This window comes from Ceratotherium simum, chromosome 16 (genome assembly GCF_057802395.1).
Source record: "Ceratotherium simum simum isolate JZ-2026a chromosome 16, ASM5780239v1, whole genome shotgun sequence".
Classification (NCBI taxonomy): domain Eukaryota; kingdom Metazoa; phylum Chordata; class Mammalia; order Perissodactyla; family Rhinocerotidae; genus Ceratotherium; species Ceratotherium simum.
The window spans coordinates 61,221,235-61,241,458 of record NC_141915.1 but is presented as its reverse complement, the minus strand read 5'-3'; the positions used below and the strand labels follow the sequence as shown (position 1 = coordinate 61,241,458).

The window sequence follows — 20,224 nt, the reverse complement described above, 5'->3', positions numbered from 1 at the left end:
GACTTGTTTTGAATATCCTTTGGTGGATTCTCATTGAAGGTCTCTCTCTTGCAGGTGGTCCCGACAATCAGGTCCACTTTGAAGGGTACCAGGTGTCTAATCAGTGCATGGCGCTGGTCCGTGATGAGTGCCTGCTGCCGTGCAAGGACGCCCCTGAGCTCGGCTACGCCAAGGAGTCCAGCAGCGAGCAGTATGTGCCTGATGTGTTTTATAAGGTAAAAATATGGTGGTACAAAAAAGAATTAAATAGATGGAGAACAGTGTGAACACTGACCTGTCTTGGACTTTACTAATTTTGGTACATTGTGGCCATATTAGCTGTTTATCAGCCGTGGTTGTCTAGAGCCCAGCTTGTGGGTAAAGGCATTCCATAACATTTCTGGGGCTTATTATTAGCTACTAAGGCATTTATGATGTTAGGGCTTATAACCAGAAGTGGAAATAACATGCACTGGGTTTGGGATATATAACTCCATATCAAACCATTGCAACACACAATTTCAGTTTCTAAAAATGAGAAGATTGGTATATGTCAGGGCCTCACCAGGAGTGAAAAATGGAGCTCTGTGGTCAGTAATTAAGCTAAGCTAACAATTTAGATATAATTGTCCACTTCTAAATCTTTCTTTCTTATGAAAGCTATAAAAACTGTTTGTATTGAAAAATGTTGTCCTGTTTGAACATGTAGGAGTTTGGTGCTTCCCTGTAGGACTGGAGACGTGATTCTCATCCTCAGCTCGGGAGTTGGTCCTGGTCATAATCAAGGCACCTTCTGGTCCCCAGTCTGGGCAGACCTGGGTTTCCGTCTGGCAGCATTCTACTGTCTGGAGGATTCCTTCACTATTTTTTATAGTGCAGGGCAGCTTTTGTATGTCTAACAGTATTTTGTGTTCGTTTTGAAGGATATTTTCTTTTTTTTTTTTTTTTTTAAATTTTTTGTTTATTGCAGTAACATTGGTTTATAACATTGTAAAAATTTCAGGTGTACATCATTGTACTTCTACTTCTGCATAGATTACATCATGTTCACCACCAAAATACTAATTACAACCCATCACCACACACATGAACCCAATTATCCCTTTCACCCTCCTCCCTCCCCCCTTCCCCTCTGGTAACCACCAATCCAATCTCTGTCCATATGTGTTGAAGGATATTTTCACTGTGTAAAGAATTCTAGCTTGCCAGGTTTTCTCCACTGTCATCTCACTTGCAGTGTTTCCAACAGGAAGTTAGCTGTCACCCTCATATGTTCCTCTGTCCATAATGTGACTTTTCCCACTGGCTGCTTTTTAGATCCTTTCTTTATCACTGGTTTTTAGCAATTTGATCATGATGTGCCTGGGTAGTTTTCCTCGTATATCCTGTGTCTGGGGTTTGTGGAGCTTTTTGGGTCTGTGGGTTGGTAGTGTTATTTTTTTGCTATTGTATTCATTTTCTGTTGCTGCCATACCAAATTGCTGTAGACTTGGTGGCTGTAAAACAACACTCGTTTATCATCTCACAGCTCTGTGGTCAGGAGTGGGCAAAGCTCAGCTGCGTGCTCTGCTCAGGGTCTGTCCAGGCCGCAGTCGTGTTGGCTGGGACTTTGATTTTGTCTGAGGTGCAAGGTATTGGCAGCACTTGGTTCCTTGGTGCCTGGTCCTCTGGCCGTTCAGCATGGCAGTTTATTGCTTCTTCCTTAAGACCCGCAGGAGCGTCTCTCTCTGACTTCTGCTTCTGCTGCCAGCACAACCCTTGAAAGGGCTCATGTCATGTGATTAGGCCCATTCAGATGATCCAAGGTCATCTCCCGATTCTGAGGTCAGTTGATTAGTAACCTAATTACACTTGCTAAATCCCCTTTGCCATGCAAGGGACCATATTCATGGGCATGATTTCTCATCATATTCACAGTCCTGGGGAGGAGGGCAGGAAATATTTCAGGACCGTTTTTAGGATTCTGCCTTTGTCAGCCATTCAGTTTTTTTTTATTGCTCCCTCTCCTCCAGCGACTTGAATCACATGTGCGTTTGGCTGCTTGAAGTCATCCCATAGCTCCTTGATGCTCTGTTCGTTTCATTTTAGTCTGGTTTTTTTTTTCTGTATTTCACTTTGGATAGTTTCTATTGTTATGTCTTCAAGTTTATTCACTGTTACTTGGGTAATGTCTAATCTGCTGTTAATCCTATCTAATATATTGTTCATCTCCGACATTGTAGTTTTCATTGGTAGAAGTTTAATTTGACATTTTTGTGTTTCCCATGTTTCAACTTAACTGTTTGAACATGTGGGATACAGTTATAATGACTGTTGTAATGCTTTTTCTAATTCCGTCTGTAATTTCTGGGTGAGTTTTGATTGGTTGATTTTTTTCCTCTTAATAGTGGATTGTAATCATGTTATTTTAAGGTCCTTGTGTCCAACATTTTTATCATCTGTGGGTTTGCAGCTGTTGTCTGTTTCATCTTTGGATTGTCTGTCTTTCCTCTTCATGTGTTTAGTAAGTTTTTGTTGTGTGCTGGTCATGGTATATTAAAAAACCATAGAGCCCAGAGGGTCTTTCCACCAGAGAGGGCTTCCCTTTCCTCCAGTGGGGAAACAGGGTGGTGGGCTGTCCGCTTCCATCGAAGTAGTACTTAGCTGGGTCAGATCTGACTTGCATTTGGATAAGACTGAGTGTACTGCTGATTCTTGCCTTTTCATATAATGTAGTCCTCCAGAGTTTCCACATGAGAGCCTGGCAAACCCTTTGTAAGAGGACAGCCTGACTTAAATCTTTGTCTTCTTGGCCCTGAAAGACTGTGGGAGATTCAGTCTTGTCCTTAAGATGTTTACAGCTTGGCTGCTGCCTCATGCAGTTTAAACATCTGGACATCCCACCCCGTACACTTCACAAATTTTGCATTATCTTGAGGGGGAGAATAGCTGTGTGTTTGAAGGCCCTGTGTCTCAAGTGCTGTCACTCCAGCCCTGTGTGAAAGCCAGAGTATCTGCTGGAGTCTGTTTTCCCAGCAGTGGCCTTCTGCCAGGGGCAGAGTCTGAATTCTCAGCCTCTCAGCACCTAGCCTCTCAGGCGGGAGAGGGCTTTCAGTTTTAGTGTCACTGATCACTCTTCCAGGTTTTCATTGCTTGCCTGTTTTGTTTCCAGGCCCCTTCTGTCGGTGGGTCTTTGTGGCCTGAGTACTGTGAGATTGCAGAGGCTGTTAACCTCCCCTTTAGGTGTGCAGCCTCCCACACATCTCACAGTTGAACAGTATCTTGTGGGGGAACTGGGCTTACACTTTTGGCCCCCCTGACCTCCAGTTTTATAGCTCAGCCTACCCTACCATCTGCTAAAAGCATTGCTGCTCTCTTTTTTCCCACCAGTGGCTTTGCATGACCCAGCCAAATGCAGGTCTTCAGTCCAGCATCAGCAGATACCCCCCGGGGGCAGGCTGCTAACCTCTGAACAGTTTCCCCCGCTTTGGAGTTTAGTCCATTTAATCTTCATTAATCTTTGTTGCTTCCACACCTAATAACTTTAAAAATACAGGTTTTATAATGTATTTTTCTCTTGTTGTTTGTGGCAGCATTGACCTGCCATGACCTCTTGAATCCTGTTAAGGGGAATTCCAGATATCTTTTTATTATTCTTGCCCACTTTTAAAATATTTTATTGTTCCTGATCATGTTTCTGTTCTTGAATTTTCCTTGCAGTTCTTTGATAACTAAGAAAGAGCTTACTTTCATTCTAGTAATATGGCCCTGGTTTGCCTATAACTCTACCATGGGACCCACAGGAATTATAATTGCTGGCTTCCAATGTGCTGCATGCTTTCTAGGAACTTTATAGGTATTTCTTCTAGTCCTCATGGCAGCCATGGGGTTAGGTTGTGCTAAGATTGTTATTGTTATTAGCTTCATTACCATCCTCCCCATTTTCCAGTTGAAGAAATAGAGGCTCAGAGAGGTTAGCGCAGCCGGCAAACAGGAGAGGCTCGGCAAACGGGAGAGGCATGGCAGACGGGAGAGGCACGGCAAATGGGAGAGGCACAGGTGGAGGCTGGTCTGATGGCAGTCTGGGTTGCCAGCACACTGCTGTGAGGGCCTCATGTCCCTGTAAACAGTTTAAAATTATAACACTCAGTTTGAATGTTTTAGTCGCCTAACAAATGAAGAATTCTAGAATGGATGAAGAATCCTATTTGGTGAGCCAAATACCCCACATGAAACCTGGCCCAAAGCTTTCTCTCTTTCTAGGGTCTCTGCTGATTCTTTCTAGTTAAGCACAAAGCTTTGGAATTGATTCCCTTTCCAGATGTTTTCATTCCCAGGAGTGCGTGTTCTAAAATAACTTGCTGAGAGAGGCTTGAAGGCAGTACTTGCAGAATAGAACTCATTCTGGTACCGTAGTTAGTGTCTCTGACATTCTTTTCTTAAACAAACAAGTGTCCACAATGATGAGAGATTCTTTTACTCCAAGTATATTTAGACACTGTGTTTATGAAGAAAATAATTTTAAATAATTGATACCAATATTGATGACTTCTGTCAAGAAAATTTATTCTCTAGAGTGTATGCCATTTAAATCAGTTTAATTCCTTGATGATTTTTCACTATGGTGTAATTTTTTTCTTTTTCCTTTTTGTTGTATTGAAGTTTATTTTCATTAGAATGAGTTTCTTTCCAGGCATATTTTGTAAAGGTTTAATTCATCATGATCCATTTTTAAATTGTTTCTATTGTGAAATAGTCTACATATAGAAGAGTCAATAAAACATGTAAATAAGAATAATAAAACACACGTGTCTTCATCCTTAAGAAAGAGGATATCACCAGCATCAGAGAAGCCCTTGGAAGCCCCTCCCTGATGGTGTTCATCATTCCTTTGCTTTTCTTGTTATTTTTACCACGTATATGTATCTTCATATGCCATTTTGGACTGTCTTTAAATGGGGCCACATATGATATTATTTCTTCTGTGACCTTTCCTCATGTTCCTCGTATTGGTTTTGAGCTGCATCCGTGTGGTTATATAGAGCTGGAAGGCATTCATCTTCACTGTGTGTAGGACACACTGCAGGCCAGCTCATTCTGCTTCTGGTGGGCGTGCTGCTAGTCTGTAGGTTTCTGCTTCTGTTAGTAGCTCTGCTGTCAACTCTAGTCTCTGAAACCTGGTGCACATTGTGCGAGCTTCTCTGCATCCTGGAGGCCAGTGTGTAAGAAGGTGTGGAATTGCTAGGAGTTGGCATTTGGGGTGTTCTGTTTGACTAGGTACCACAGGTGATGAGAGTTCCTGTTTCTCCACATCCTTGCCAGCACTTGCTGTTGTCAAGTAGTGTCTTGATGTTTAAACATGTACTTCTTCGATCACTAATGAAGCTGCACTTTTTTTTTTTTTGCTGAGGAAGATTTGCCCCGTGCTAACATCTGTTGCCAATCTTCCTTTTTTTTGCTTGAGGAAGATTAGCCCTGAGCTAACATCTGTGCCAGTCTTCCTCTTGTTTTGTGTGTGGGACGCCGCCACAGCAAGACTGACAAGTGGTGCAGGTCTGTGCTCCGGATCTGAACCTGCGAACCCAGGCTGCTGAAGTGGAGCATGCCGAACTTAATTAACCACTACGCCATTGGGCCAGCTCGTGAACATTTTTAATTATACCAAATTTTACTAATTGTAGTGTCTGTTGTTGAGAATTATCTCTTGTGTCCAAGATATCCAGGTCAAAATTTGATCATCTGATTTCTTTAAAATGATTTGATTCTTTCAGCAGTTTTTTAAATCGATGCATGCACTTGTAGTCATTGTTTTATTGTTTTTATTAGTCCTACCAAGTCTAAATTTTTTTTGTGTGTGTGAGGAAGATCAGCCCTGTGCTAACATCTGCCACTCCTCCTCTTTTTTTGCTGAAGAAGACTGGCCCTGGACTAACATCCGTGCCCATCTTCCTCTACTTTATATGGGACACCACCACAGCATGGCCCGCCAAGCAGTGTGTTGGTGCGCGCCCGGGGTCGGAACCGGCGAACCCCGGGCCGCTGCAGCGGAGCGCGCGCACTTAACCGCTTGTGCCACCGGGCCGGCCCAAGTCTAAATTTTTAAACAGCTTTGTCGAGATATAATTCACATACCATACAATTCACCCATTTAAAGTGCACAATTCAGTGGTTTTTAGTATATTCATGGGGTTGTGCAGCCATTTCCACAATCTAATTTTAGAACATCTTTGTCCCTCAAAAAAGAAACTCCACATCCCTTAGCTGTCACGCCCCAATCCTCCCATCTCTCTCAACTCTAAGATTAGAGTTGATTAGTGGCAACCACTAATCAGCTTTCTATCTATAGGTTTGCCTGATGGAATCCTACAAGGTGTGGTCTTTTGTGATTGGCTTCTTTCACCACTTAGCATAATATCTTCGAGGTTTATCATGTTTGTAGTAATGTCGTACTTTATTCTTTTTATTGCCAATAACATTCAGTTGTATGGGCATAGCATATTACCTAGGGGACACGGCACACCACTGGGAGAACACCCAGAAGCAGAGGAGCTCTGAGGCCTCGTCCTGAGAAGTGACTTTTGAAGCTGGAGACGACCTAACTTGTAATGAAGAATTCACTTCCTCACAGATCAGAAGTAGAGGCTGAATTACTGTCTGGAATTGGATCATTTATATTGTTGTATCTGTGTTAATAGGGTGATGGGGAGAGAACCCCTGTGCGAGTGAAAGGAACAGAGAGTAAGGGTCCGTCTATACAGCAGCGGTTTTGTCCTTGCTGTTAGTCTCCTCCTCAACTCTTTGGAATGAAGGTTGTTACTTCTGCTTTTGAATTAACACTGCTGCCACAGTCTTAAGGGGCTGTGGGGTCAGTGGGAGCATTGGGGCGGGGAACTCAGAAGCCTTGCTGGAAAAGCTGGACCAGCAAGTAGAAGTCTGTGTCCTAAGGCATCAGGCATGCTTTTCCTGTCAACTGTGTGTCCAGAGTGCTTGCGGAATGAAGGATGGCAGCTCTGCTGTGTCTGCTCCTTTCCGACTACATATTGTAATTGAGGGATGAAGTAAGGCTTTCCTGTGACAGCTCACTCGGACGACCTCTCTGATTTAGGGTCAGTAAAGGAGCTAGTGGGAAAGGGTACTCCATATCTGTCTTGTAAGGAAACAGTTCCTAAGCCCTTGTTTAGGAACTCTTATTCTCACCCCCACCACCCCCTGTTGTGTTTAATAAAAATTATCTGGTATGGGCCGGCCCTGTGGCTTGGTGGTTAAGTGCGCGCGCTGCAATGCTGGTGGCCCGGGTTCGGATCCCAGGTGCGCATCGAGGCACCACTTCTCCGTCCATCCTGAGGCCGAGTCCCACATACAGCAACTAGAAGGATGTGCAGCTATGACATACAACTATCTACTGGGGCTTTGGGGGGAAAAAATAAAATAAATAAAATCTTTAAAAAAAAAAAAAAAATTATCTGGTTTGATAGCACAGACCTCACCCTTAGACAGATCCTGTTTGTGCATCAAGTACTTTGAAGAATCATTAGTTTTTTTGTGTTTTTTGAGGCATCACTGGTTTATAACATTATATAAATTTCAGGTGTACATCATTATATTTTGATTTCTGTGTAGATTACATCATGTTCACCACCCAAAGACTAATTACCATCCATCCCCATACACATGTGTCCAGTCACCTCTTTTGCCCTCCGCCCTACCCCTTCCCCTCTGGTAACCACCAATCTAATCTCTGTATGTGTTTGTTGTTGTTGTTGTCTTTATCTTCTATTTATGAGTGAGATCATACAGTATTTGACTTTCTCTCTCTGACTTATTTTGCTTAACGTAATACCCTCAAGGTCCATCCATGTTTTTGCAAATGGCAAGATTTCCGTCTTTTTTTATGGCTGAGTAGTAGTCTGTTGTGTATATATATCATGTTGTCTTTATCCATTCGTCCATTGATGGGCACTTAGGTTATTTCCAAATCTTGGCTATTGTGAATGATGCTGCAATGAACATAGGGGTGCGTATATCTTTACGCATTCGTGTTTTCATGATCTTTGGATAAATACCCAGCAGTGGAGTAGCTGGACTGAATGGTAGTTCTAGTCTTAATTTTTTGAGGAACCTCCATATTTTCTGTAGTGGCTGCATCGGTTTGCATTCCCACCAGCAGTGTGTGGGAGTTCCCTTTTCTCCATATCCTCTCCAATACTTGTTTCCTGTCTTGTTAATTATAGCCATTCTGACAAGTGTGAGATGGCATCTCACTGTAGTTTTGATTTGCATTTCCCTAATAATTAGTGATGTTGAACATCTTTTCATGTGCCTGTTGGCCATCTGTGTATCCTCTTTGGAGAAATGTCTATTCAGATCTTTTGCCCATTTTTTAATTGAGTTGTTAGTTTTTTTGTTGTTGAGATGTATGAGTTCTTTATATATTTTGGATATTAACCCCTTATCAGATATATGGTTTGCAAATATCTTCTCCCAATTGTTAGATTGTCTTTTCGTTTTATTGATGGTTTCCTTTGCTTTGCAGAAGCTTTTTAGTTTGATGTAGTCCCATTTGTTTATTTTTTCTATTGTTTCCCTTGTGTGGTCAGACATGGTATTTGAAAATATGCTGCTAAGACTGATGTTGAAGAGCGTACTGCCTATGTTTTCTTCTAGAAGTTTTATGGTTTCAGGTCTTAGATTCAAGTCTTTAATCCATCTTGAGTTAATTTTTGTGTACAGTGTAAGATAATGGTGTACTTTGATTCTTTTGCATATGGTTGTCCAGTTTTCCCAACACCATTTATTGAAGAGATTTTCCTTTCTCCATTGTATGTTCTTGGCTCCCTTGTTGAAAATTAGCTGTCCATAGATGTGTGGGTTTATTTCTGGCCTCTCGATTCTGTTCCAAAAGAAGATCGTTAGTTTTAAACCATTATTAAGTGTTGACACATCAAATCTCACCATGCTAGGAATCGATACGAGGGTTAGCTATTTCTCCCAAAAGTTCCTATCTTATAAGATGCATTTGTAATGCAATGTTTTGTGTAATGTAAAATCAATGTTTTGACTGATTTTTAGAACCTGGGACCTGGTGGTCCTGCTGGCTGACATCCTGAGCTTTTGGACAACTATTTCATTTAACCCTTTTAGAAAAGCCTGCTGGACTGTGGGTGATGACAGAGCCGGGTGTCCTCATTGAAAAGCTCAGTGTGTGTTTTATGTCTGAGGTTCTTCACCCAGGCTCTCTGGCACTCTTAGCAGGGGGCTTAGCAATAATGTGGGCATCCGGCTCAACCCAGCCCATGCTCAAGAAACCCTTTCATGCATAATATCAATGAATACATCACTTTAGATTAATCAAACTGCCATCTGTTTCTCTTTTCAAAGTTTTTAAAATAAAATACGTTTAAGGAATAAAAATCATGTAATACTAAATGCCAGAGTTTAAGGACCAGAACATTCCTGTGGCCTCTGAAGCTCCTAGGACCCTCCTCTCTGCTTCCATCTCCTTTTCTACCCCCTCAGGAGGTGACAACTATCTTCAGTGTCAAGCATGACTTTCTTGCTTTTCTTCCTAGTTTTACCTCATATGTTTGTTTTTCTAACCCACGTCCTATTAATTTTGCATGTTGCGGCACTTGATAGAGGAGAAATCCTGCTCTTCCTGACTCTCAGAGACTTATGTGTTCACTTATCATTCTGTTGCCTAAGACCCCTATGTGGTTTTACTTCTCGTCAGCTGTAGCACGTCACTGTACCATGAGCAGAGTGGCCGTACACAATTAGACTCTGCCCCGTGTACAGGCGCCACACTCACCATTCAGACTTTCCGATGGTATTTCATTGAGTTGTGACTTGCACTGACCTGATTAAAAGTGAGCTTGGGCTCCTTTTTGTTTGTTTATTGGCTCTCCCCATCTCCTATGAAGCACATGTTCAAGTCTGTTTCCTATTTTTTCTCGTTGGGTTGTTTTGTCTTTTTCTTATTGATTTGTAGGAGTTCTCTCTATATTCTGCATTCTAGCTCTTTGTCAGTTAGATATGTCACAGCTCTCAGCACAGCTTCTCTTTTCATTCTCTCTGTAGTATCTTTTGATGCAGAGGCTTATGTTTCCATGTAGTCAGCTTTGTGACTCTTGTCTTTATGGTTTGGCATTTTGAATCATAAAGATAGTCTGTTCTCTTGTCTTCTACAAGGTTTATGATTTTGTCTTACACATTGGCTTCTTAGTCCACCTGGAATTATTTTAAATTTTATTTATTTATTTATTTATTTATTTAGCCCCCAAAGCCCCAGTAGATAGTTGTATGTCATAGCTGCACATCCTTCTAGTTGCTGTATGTGGGACGTGGCCTCAGCATGGCTGGAGAAGCAGTGCGTCAGTAAGCTGCTAAGCCACAGGGCTGGCCCCACCTGGAATTATTTTAAATGTATGGTGTGAGGTAGGGGCCAAACTTCTTTCTTAATTTGTTTTAACTATGTGGATAATGAACTGTCTGAACACCATTTATTGAAAAGAACTCTCTTCTTTCCCTGTTGATCTATGGTGCTTCTCTGTCATCAGTCATCTCCATGATAGTGGGTGTGTTTCTATACTCCATGCTGTCCCACTGGTCACTTTTCCTCAAGTAGCACCCATGCCATACTCTTAATCACTATGACTTTATAATTATTCTGAATACCTGGTAAGTTATAGCTTGACTGTTCTTGGCCCTTTAGTCTTTCATATAAATTTTAGAATTAGCTTGCAAGTTGCACCAAAACAAACAGGTCTTGTTAGGGTTTCATCAGCCTCTTTTCTGTGCTGAGCCTCCTCTGAGCACGGGGAGGGGCTGCACTTGTTTCATGTTCATTAGTGTCTCTCAAGCTAGGATTTTCTCCTCGATGCTCTTGCCCATCATTTGTTAGATTGTTCTTAGGTGCTTTATAGTTTCTACATATTATAAACAGCTTCTTTTTAAAATTACATTTTCAAACTGTTACTGTTTGAAACTGGTAAATTTTTTTTTTTTTTTAATTTATTTTTTCCCCCAAAGCCCCAGTAGATAGTTGTATGTCATAGCTGCACATCCTTCTAGTTGCTGTATGTGGGACGTGGCCTCAGCATGGCCGGAGAAGCGGTGCGTCAGTGCGCGCCCGGGATCTGAACCCGGGCCGCCAGCAGCGGAGCGCGTGCACTTAGCCACTAAGCCGCAGGGCCAGCCCGAAACTGGTAAATTTTTGCATTCAGCAACTTTGCTGTTATTTGTTCCTCTAATTTATATGGATATTCTTCTGGGTTTTCTACACTGATGAGCTTATTATCCAGGAATGACAATTTTGTTTCTCCCTGCCCATTCTTTTTGACTCCTCATGCTGGCTAGGTCTTCTGGAACAATGTCCAGTGACCAGCACTTTTGTCTTGTTTTTAATCGTAAAGGAAGTGCTTTCAAGATTTCATCATTAACCGTGAGTTTGGGGTGGTTTTTTTTTTTTTTTTTGTAATACCCTTTATCAGGTTGAAATTTGCTTTTTATTTCCTTGTCTTGTTGTAAGTTTCTTGCACTTAAGAAGTGAGCTCCCTTTTATCATGGGACATGTGTTATTTCCTTAATCACGCTGCTGTTTTCTTAGATTGCTTACTTGCCCATTAGTGAGAGCAGGCTAGAAGTGCTTCCCAGGATTGTTTATAGCCCTGTAGGATTTGAGACATTCATTTCTCATATGTTTAAGGAAATATCAATTTGAGCAAAGAGACCTATGAAAGCAAACATTTAAGTAATCCTTTTAGTCCTCCTGTGGGCTTTAGATTTAGATTTAAAATATATACCTTGTAAACAGGACATGTACCACTATTTGTCTAAGGCTGTTCATCATGGTATTATCTGTGATAAAAATTGGAAGCAATCTAAATGTTCAGTAATGGGACATTAAATTATAATATATCTGTATGGTGGAATATTATGTGATCACTAAAGGCATGTCTTTGAAAATTATTTAAAGATATGGGCTAAAACTCATGATGTAAATTTAAAAATGTACCTGTATATACAGTGTTTCCCAATTTTTTGTTTTTTAAAGACACACACGTAGATGTTTATGCATGTATGTACACACATTTGTATGTGCATTCACACAGAGGACAGGAATGGAAAGTTCGAAGGTCCAGTAGGAGGGCAGTGTTTGTCTACACTGCACTAAAAGGATTACTTGGGTCTGTCTCTCCTGGGAAATACCATGCAGCCAGTGGAAGTGCCTCCTGTAAAGATGGGGAGAGGGGTACATAAAGATACCATGACGCTGAAGAAGGAATTTGAAGACCTGTATGTGTAATATCCAGCATGTTTTTTTTTTTTTAAAAACCAGGTGCTTTTCCTGAGGGTTTCAACGCTTGCCGCAGGTCATCTCCTAGGCATTTGGGGTAGAGGGGTGACCTTTTCCCTCTGTCTCCCTGTACTGCTTTTATACGACCCGTGTGTCCTTTATAATTTAAAGCATGAGTTATACCTGTTCATTGTAGCATGCTTGATCCCTGCAGAAAGACATGAAAAGACATATTTAATGACAACCACTGTTTGCATCTAGTGTAGTTCCTTCTCATTTCTTTTTCTGTTCTTTTAATAAATTAAAAAATTGTAATTATACAGAATAAATGAGTACATTTATTCAATATGTGGCCAAATCTTATGTATTTAGTTGGTCTTCTGCTGATGGCTACATCAGTTGTGTCTGGTTGTCATTAGGGCTGCTGGTGGCGCATCGGTGCAGCTTTGGACGTAGTGCCAGTGCCTCCATCGTCACCCTGGCCAGGGGTAGGTGAGGGTGCAGCTCAGGAGAGTGATGTGGACCCTGGATGTGGATTTGGAATCATGGTGTTTCAGTGGTGTTTGGGGCCATTAGCCTGGAAGAGATCATTAAGGAGTGAGGACAGAGATGAGAACTAAGGGCCGGCTGAGCCCTGGGCCTCCAACATGGACAGGTGGGCCACAGCAGAGGCCCGGAATGGAGACTGAGCATGCACACCCAGGGAGTGAGGGGGGAGCCTGGAAGCCAGGCAGAGAAAGAGTTTCCTTGTCAAACGGTGCTGCTAAGTCTAGAATGGGAGTGCTGTTAACAGGCACCACATGGCCGTTGAGGCCCTGACGAGCAGCTTGCATAGAGGGTGAGAGGCTGGTTAGCGTGGGTTTAAGGAGAGACGGGGAAGAATTGAGTCAGCAGGCAGACAACTCTGAAGGAGTTTTGCTGTGAAAGGAGGTAGGGCAGTGGATAGTGCTGGTGTAGGAAGTAGGATTAAGGTGTTTTCTTGTTTGGGTTTTTTTAATCGTGAGAGAAATGACTTGCGTGTGTGTGCTGCTGGTGTTGGTCTGGTGGAGAGGGGTTTTTGGTGGTGTAAGAGGAAGGAGAAAACTGCTGAGTGATGTCCTTGAGAAGACAGGAGGAGAGAGAATCTCTTGCCTGGGGAGCAGGGTTCTAGGGCATTTAGAGACAAGTGGTAGCAGGCGGGAGTCAGACGTGGCTGCCGAGCTGGCGGGTAGGTGCAGGAGGGCTGCGATATGGGAGTCTTGGAAGTTCAGTTTGCTCACGGAAAGCCAGGTCATCAGCTGAGAGTAAGGCAGGAGGAGGCAGAGGTACTAGAGGTTTGTGAAGTGAACGTCTAAGGCAGTGGGCAAGGGGATGACTGGGAATGGGCAGCAAGACCTCGGGGTATGTGATCACAGCATGGTTTCATGTGCATCAGGAGTGCAAGTCTTCTAAAAATTAATGTACAGAACATTTTTATTAACATGAAATCCAATGTATGTTTATTATGGAAAATCAGAAATTATAGATTAATATGAAGAAAATAGACACCTCAACACCAGCCTTCACCTGTCCTTCCAGCATCCCACTGTGCGTGCATAGATGCATATAAGTTGATAATGGCATCACCACAGGGTCTGCACTCAGTCGAGACTTAAATATTGTGCCAGATGTTAACACTGAGGTCTTGAGACTACAGTGCTGAGCAAGTCACGCTTCGTCCCCTCCTCCTCCTTGGGTGCCTGCTGAGGTGTCCTGGTGTGGTGTGGCAGGGTGCTCCGGGACCTGAAGAGTGTGAGAGTTAGCCAGGTGGGGAGGGAGCTCATCCAGGGGCCACACATCCAGAGGGCAAGGTGCATCCAGGGGGCCAAGGCTCAGTCTAGCTGAAGTGTGCTTATAATGGGTGTGGTAGGTGGTGGGAAGACATGGAAAGAGAGATAGAAGGTAGTTCTGGAACATTTTTGCTGGATGTGGCATGAAGAGTGGTCTGGAGGCAGGAGGCTTTTGCAGCAATACAAGCATCAAATGCTGGTGGCTGAGCCAGGAGAGAAGTGAGGTGGGCCTGAAATACAATATGAGACACAGTGAGAGGGAGCTGAAAACCAGGTTGAGGTCTAGGGAGGTCACCATTGTAGAAAATTAATTCTGGAGTACAGAGTTGGGGAGCCCAGTGAGAAGGTAATCCAGGTGACATGTGTTTGCCCCTTTTGGCCTTTGGGGATGAAGAAGGTGTGCTGGGGCTGAGAACCCCATAGGCCTGGCAGGGTCACAGGGAGGAACCCAGAAGGGAACCAGGTTTGTGGTTTGGGTGAATGGGTGGGTATTGGAGCTGTAAACTGCCGTGAATAGTAGTGCAGAGGCAAGGGTGGAGGGTGGAGGGGTGGTTTAGATGCCTGATGTTTAAAGTTTGACATGGTGGGACAGGAAGGCAGTCGAGAGGTATGGACCGAGAATGCCATTTTCAAGGTTATCTGCATAGAAGCCCTGGAAGTAGACGAGAGGAGCTGAGATTGTTCAGAAGACGAAGAGGGTGTTAGAGCTTAGGAACACTGCTCTTAGGGGGCTGGCCCAGGTGGAGGGCCAGGAGAGTGGATTCCTGGCGTGAAGGGCAGGTGTGGGGTCAGTGGTGAGAGGCTGAGAAGAGCTGACAAGTGGCTGCAGCAGAGAAGAGGGGCCTAGGGGCAGCCAGAGGCATCCTGCCTTCAAGGAGCTGGCCGTGGAGGGCACGGGGCTCTCTGAGGGCCATCTTTTACTGACCTATTCCTCTGCCGGACACAGGTTTGTCCCAGTATCTGTCGCTTACCAACAGTGATTTGTGGGCCATCCGTAGCTCACCCTTTGCATGTGCTCTAAATCACTTGGGACAGATTCTCAGAACTGACATTATTTTGTTGAAGGATAACATATATTTCAAGAGTTTTATGCATTCTTCCAAATTTACACTTTGAAGGTCGCACAGTTTACACTCGCAGGCTGTGCCACAGACGAGCCCTACCCTCATCCTGCCTGCCTTCCCGCCCACCCAGGTGCCCTGTTCTTGGAACCCTGCTCTCTGCACTCACTTCATGCTATCCAGGAGCCTCTTATAGGTATTGGTGTTTTCTTTGTGAATCGCCTCTGTGTGAGCTTAGGTATTTGTAAGATGATTCATCATTTTTACGTTTATTTGTGAGGTCTTTGTGTGTTAACTCTTTGTCATATGTTGCAAACACATACCAGGCTATCATTTTCTTTATACTTTTCATACAAAGAAGCTGAAATATTTTCTGATTTCAAAGATACCTTAATCCTTTTTCATTATAATTTCTGCCTTTGTCATCATACTTAGAAAGTAATTCTTTATCCCAAAGCTGTATATATATTTTCTGTGTGTGTGTGAGGAAGACCGGCCCTGAGCTAACATCTGTTGCCAATCCTCCTCTTTTTTTTGCTGAGGAAGATTGGCCCTGGGCTAACACCTGTACCCATCTTCCTCTACTTTATATGGGATGCCGCCATGGCATGGCTTGAAAAGCGGTGTGTCAGTGCACGCCTGGGATCCGAACCTGTGAACCCCGGGCCGCCGAAGCGGAGTGCGCGCACTTAACTGCTGCACCACTGGACTGGGCCCCCAAAGCTATATATTTACCTGTATTTTTTTCTGGTGCTTTTATAATTTAATTTTACATTGAGATCCATAATCCATTTATCCATTTATTTATGTATTTATTGTAGCTCCATAATACATTTTTGTATTTGTTGGGGCAAGACCCTACAGTATTCAACTTTTTTAAACAAATGTTTTAATCACAGGAGATTATGTTTGCTTCCAGCATTATTCAGGAAAATTTATCAATTAATCAAGAAGTTGCCAACAAGAGAAGAGATTCTGAACAACGTGTTAGCATAATATCCCAGTCCAGGAAAAACGTCCGAGCTTGGTTTTCATTCTTTCCTTTGAGTTGGAGATGGCGAGTCTTGCGCGGTGTGAGTCTGCTGTCAGGGCAGGGGCCTGCGCCCACAAGATGCCCACGAGGGCAAGAGTGGAGTTGGAGTGTGCCGACCCCATGGCGCCAGCACTGTGTTGAGGAGTAGAATGGGCGAGTTCTGTTGCTGAGATCCTGAGTTCTGGTGTGTCTCATTGATTTTCTTTGTTGTTTTTTGTTTTCTGTTTCATTGATTTTTTTTGTGTGTGTGAGAAAGATCAGCCTTGAGCTAACATCCATGCCAATCTTCCTCTTTTTGCTGAGGAAGACCAGCCCTAAGCTAACATCTATTGCCAATCCTCCTCCTTTATTTTTTCTTTTCTCCCCAAAGCCCCAGTAGATAGTTGTATGTCGTAGTTGTACATCCTGCTAGTTGCTGTATGTGGGACGCCGCCTCAGCGTGGCCAGACAAGCGATGCGTCGGTGTGTGCCCAGGATCCGAACCCCGGCAGCCAGTAGTGGAGCCCACGCACTTAACCACCAAGCCACAGGGCCAGCCCCCTGAGTTCTGGTGTGGATGGACCCGGTCTCTAACCCCTCCTCTGCCCCTGCTAGCTGTTAGATCTCAGGCAGGTTAACTCATTTTTGTGATCCTTCGTATCTTCATCATGCATTGAGGACCCAGTGGCCGTGTGCATGTGGTGTCGAGCCTGGACCGGGCACTGTGAGCACCTAAGTGTCAGCTGCTGGTTCTGTTTGCGTCTAACAGGTGCTCTGTAGGTGCTTATCGACCAGATTGTTTTCCTCAACTGTGATTCTTTAAGAAACTTTGTTCTGAGAACCTTGTTTTTTCTTGCTTTATCCTTTGAAGTATCTGATTAAGCTGGTAGTGTCACTAGTTACCCTTTTTGTGAGTTCTTTAGAGAGAAAAGCAAGACATTAAGGGTTTTATTTGCCTTTTCCAAAGCAAGATGGTGCCACCCAATCAGTGGGGTTTGCTGTTGTCCTGGCACAAAGCCCACATGCCTTCGAGCCAATAAAGACAGAGATCCCTGGATTTCTCTTTGATGTCACAACTGTGGTGCCGCTATTTCCAGACATAGCTGATAGCAGCTAGTGAGGTGGCATTGGGGACCTCGATTTCTGACTTGCCCAGTGTCTTGCTTCAGGTGGAGATAAAACTGCTGACGCTTTGGCGGCTGCCAAACTTAGAATTAAGATGTCTTCCTCTTAGTGTATTCCGCCTGACATTTGCTAACACCCATAAAAAGTAATTGCCTTTTAAAATGGTATATAGGGCTAGGGATTGGCTGGCAAGAACATTTGAGTGAGGGCATGGGGGAGAGTTACCTGATTTTCCCCCCAGGGAAGAGAGGGAGATGCAACATCTTTATTTTCTTGGGGAGCAGAAAGGGACAGTTGGGTAGTTAAATTTGAAAGCGAATAGCGGGACACAAAAAAAGTGAGGGGGCATTTAACAAGAAAATCCCTGGAGGGAAAGATTAAAGGAACAGGTGCTGGAAAATGTTTCTGCATATTAGAGCTTAATTAGATTTGAAGATGAATTCCAGATGGGCTAATTATGTGTGAGTTGTTGCAGGTTATTTCTTGTAGGGGCAAGCCTGTATTTTTGGAAATGGTGATTTAGTTTGATTGGATTTGATTCCCACCTCCTACCAAATCTCCTGCATCGAGAAACTGCCACTTCTGGGGCCCCAGGACCCACTCAGCAGGCTCATATCTCGGGCTGCCCCTGACAAAGCCAGTAGAGCTGTGGAAAGCTGGGCCCAACCTGATTACTGCAGAAATGAACACAGGGCAGCCACTGTCACATGGAAGGACAAACGGCTCTTACCCAAATGGAGTGGAAAGTAATTCCAAGTTCAAAGGAAGGCAGACCAGCTGTGTATTGTTTCCAGGAACGTGTCCTTTGATGGGGTGCTAATGCTCCCTGTATAGCCAGCTGGTTAGATATATTTGGACCATTTTCTGGGAAGGCAAAGGTGCAAGTTTTCATTGGCAGCTCTCTAGGTTGTGGGTAGAGGAAAGGTAGAGAAGGTATGGATAATGGATAAAGTGAGAGGTTTGCAGACCAGAAATGTTAATTTCTACACAAAAGGAGCAGGGCCAAATGGGGCCTCTGTACTTGCCATTACGATAATAGACTTGGTTTAACTTAGGAGCAGCCTGTGAGGGTTGTCTCAAAAGATGATGTGGGCCTCTGATGTCCCTGGGAAGGTGTGAATGTGCGGGGGGCGGGGGGCCTTGCTTCACCTGGCAGCCTCAGGGAGATCTGCTTGGCATCCATTCAGGTCTGAGAGCTTTAATAAACATAAACTTTTATGTAAGGCCCCATAATTGGAAATTATGGATGTATAATTTATATATGACTCAATGAATGATTTATATAATGTTAAGTGATGATTTAGATAGAAAATATGACCCCCTCTTGCAGAATCTTTAATGAAAAGCATTGGTTCATATGAATTTATTTCTAGAGCTCTGTTTGAACTCAGCATGTTTGACATAAATCAGATCTAATTGTCATTTTATGATTAATGAACATATGCTGGCCATTTTTCCCCATAATTAAACTTTATGTTCCGTGCATCTGACAAAGCAAAACAAGTGTAGACTTTGACAGATTGGTGGTGGGGGTTTCCATGTCTGCGTATTTGTGTGTATGTGTACTCATTTGTGTGCATATTTATTTTATTAATGTTCGAGTATTAAGTTTCCATAAAGTTGAGTTTTCAGAGGTGTAAGATTGTTAAGAATTAGCATTTAGACTTGAGACTGAGGGAGCCTGTGGAGGAGGAGAGGGCACAGATGCAGCCTGAGGGGCAGGCGGGAGCCCTGGGCCCACGGCTCAGACAGCTTTAGTGCTGGGCTGGAGTGCCGAGTGGGGAGGGCAGGGAGGCTCTAACATGTTCTCCCAGTGGAGACTCCCCATTAGCTAAGAGCATGGCTGCTTTCTCATCCTATGACCGTCATAAGGAGCTCTAAAAAATGAGGGAAGGTGGAGTCATTGCAAAAATATGCACATTTTCCTTTCTGCTTTTCGTATACTTCAACAAGAATTGTAACAATTTGAAAAGTGAGACAAACATGTGAAAGGAAAAACATGTCACTGATCAGCACACCTTCACTCTTGCCGTTCACCTTTGTCTCCTGTTTCAGGACATAGACAAGTTTGGCAACGAGATCACACAGTTGGCCCGCCCCCTGCCTGTGGAGTATCTGATCATAGACGTAAGTGTGTGTCCTCCTCCGGCCCCAAGCTCCCAGTGGGTGCATTGGAGGTCAGGACTGCCAGGTGGTGGCCACGCAAGGGCAGCAGTGGCTTGGACAGTTGCCCCTCGGCCTGGCACAGGACAGGCACCTAGGAGATGTTTGAATCACCCAGCTCCTGGTATCCCTGAAAAGCTCACAATTGTAAGGGCTTTTTCTTTTAGTTTCAGTTTTTTATTTCCTTAAAAACAACCTGGAGGTTAACTTCTCCCAAACTAAAGTGCAACAAAGAACCAGCAGCCGGACCGAGCAGCCTCCAGGTCAGTGAGCCCCGGCGGCTCCGTATGCACATGTGCACCTGCCACCCCAGTAACAGCTAAGCTGCCACAGCCGAGCTCAAGGGGGCCACCCCACCTGAGTTGGTCCCTAGGGGACACAGCTGTGACTCTGTTCTTGAGTGAGAGGCAGTGTGGTTTCCTGGTGGGGGGAACCCAGGAGCCAAGAAGGTCTAGCTCCAGTGCATGTTCCCATAGTCTCAGCTCCTTTCTGGAAGTGTGCTCTGGTCGCAGAGATGTGGCCCCAGGCCAGATAGCCCCGGAATGCTGCAAGATGAACGCCTGACACTCAGAGCTCTGTCCAAAGGGGAGGACGGGAGGCAGCTCATTTCCTGACTGTTGCCTGCCAGGATCTGTTCGGGCTGCGTTTGGACTCAGGACAGGCATGTGATTCAGACTGTAAACTCGCACTGCATTTGGAGCAGTGGGTCCCCATGAGCCAAGTCCATCGATGCTCCATTCCAATTGACAGCTCCTGAGAACATATCTATTACCTAGGCCGTAAAGGCATCTGTTTTTTAGAC

At 44.0% G+C, this 20,224-nt stretch overlaps 1 protein-coding gene across 4 annotated transcripts in view; it reads left to right on the top strand.

Annotated features, from left to right (window-relative positions):
* NPLOC4 (NPL4 homolog, ubiquitin recognition factor) overlaps positions 1 to 20,224 on the top strand; it is a 67,565-nt gene that overhangs the window by 35,255 nt on the left and 12,086 nt on the right. For 3 of the 4 annotated variants that reach the window (XM_087441777.1, XM_087441774.1, XM_087441776.1), the window contains 2 exons: positions 55 to 215; positions 19,315 to 19,386. In XM_087441777.1, the coding sequence (XP_087297903.1) occupies positions 55 to 215; positions 19,315 to 19,386 (233 nt within the window). The remainder of the gene's footprint in view (positions 1 to 54; positions 216 to 19,314; positions 19,387 to 20,224) is intronic. The other variant, XM_087441775.1, reaches the window with a different exon arrangement.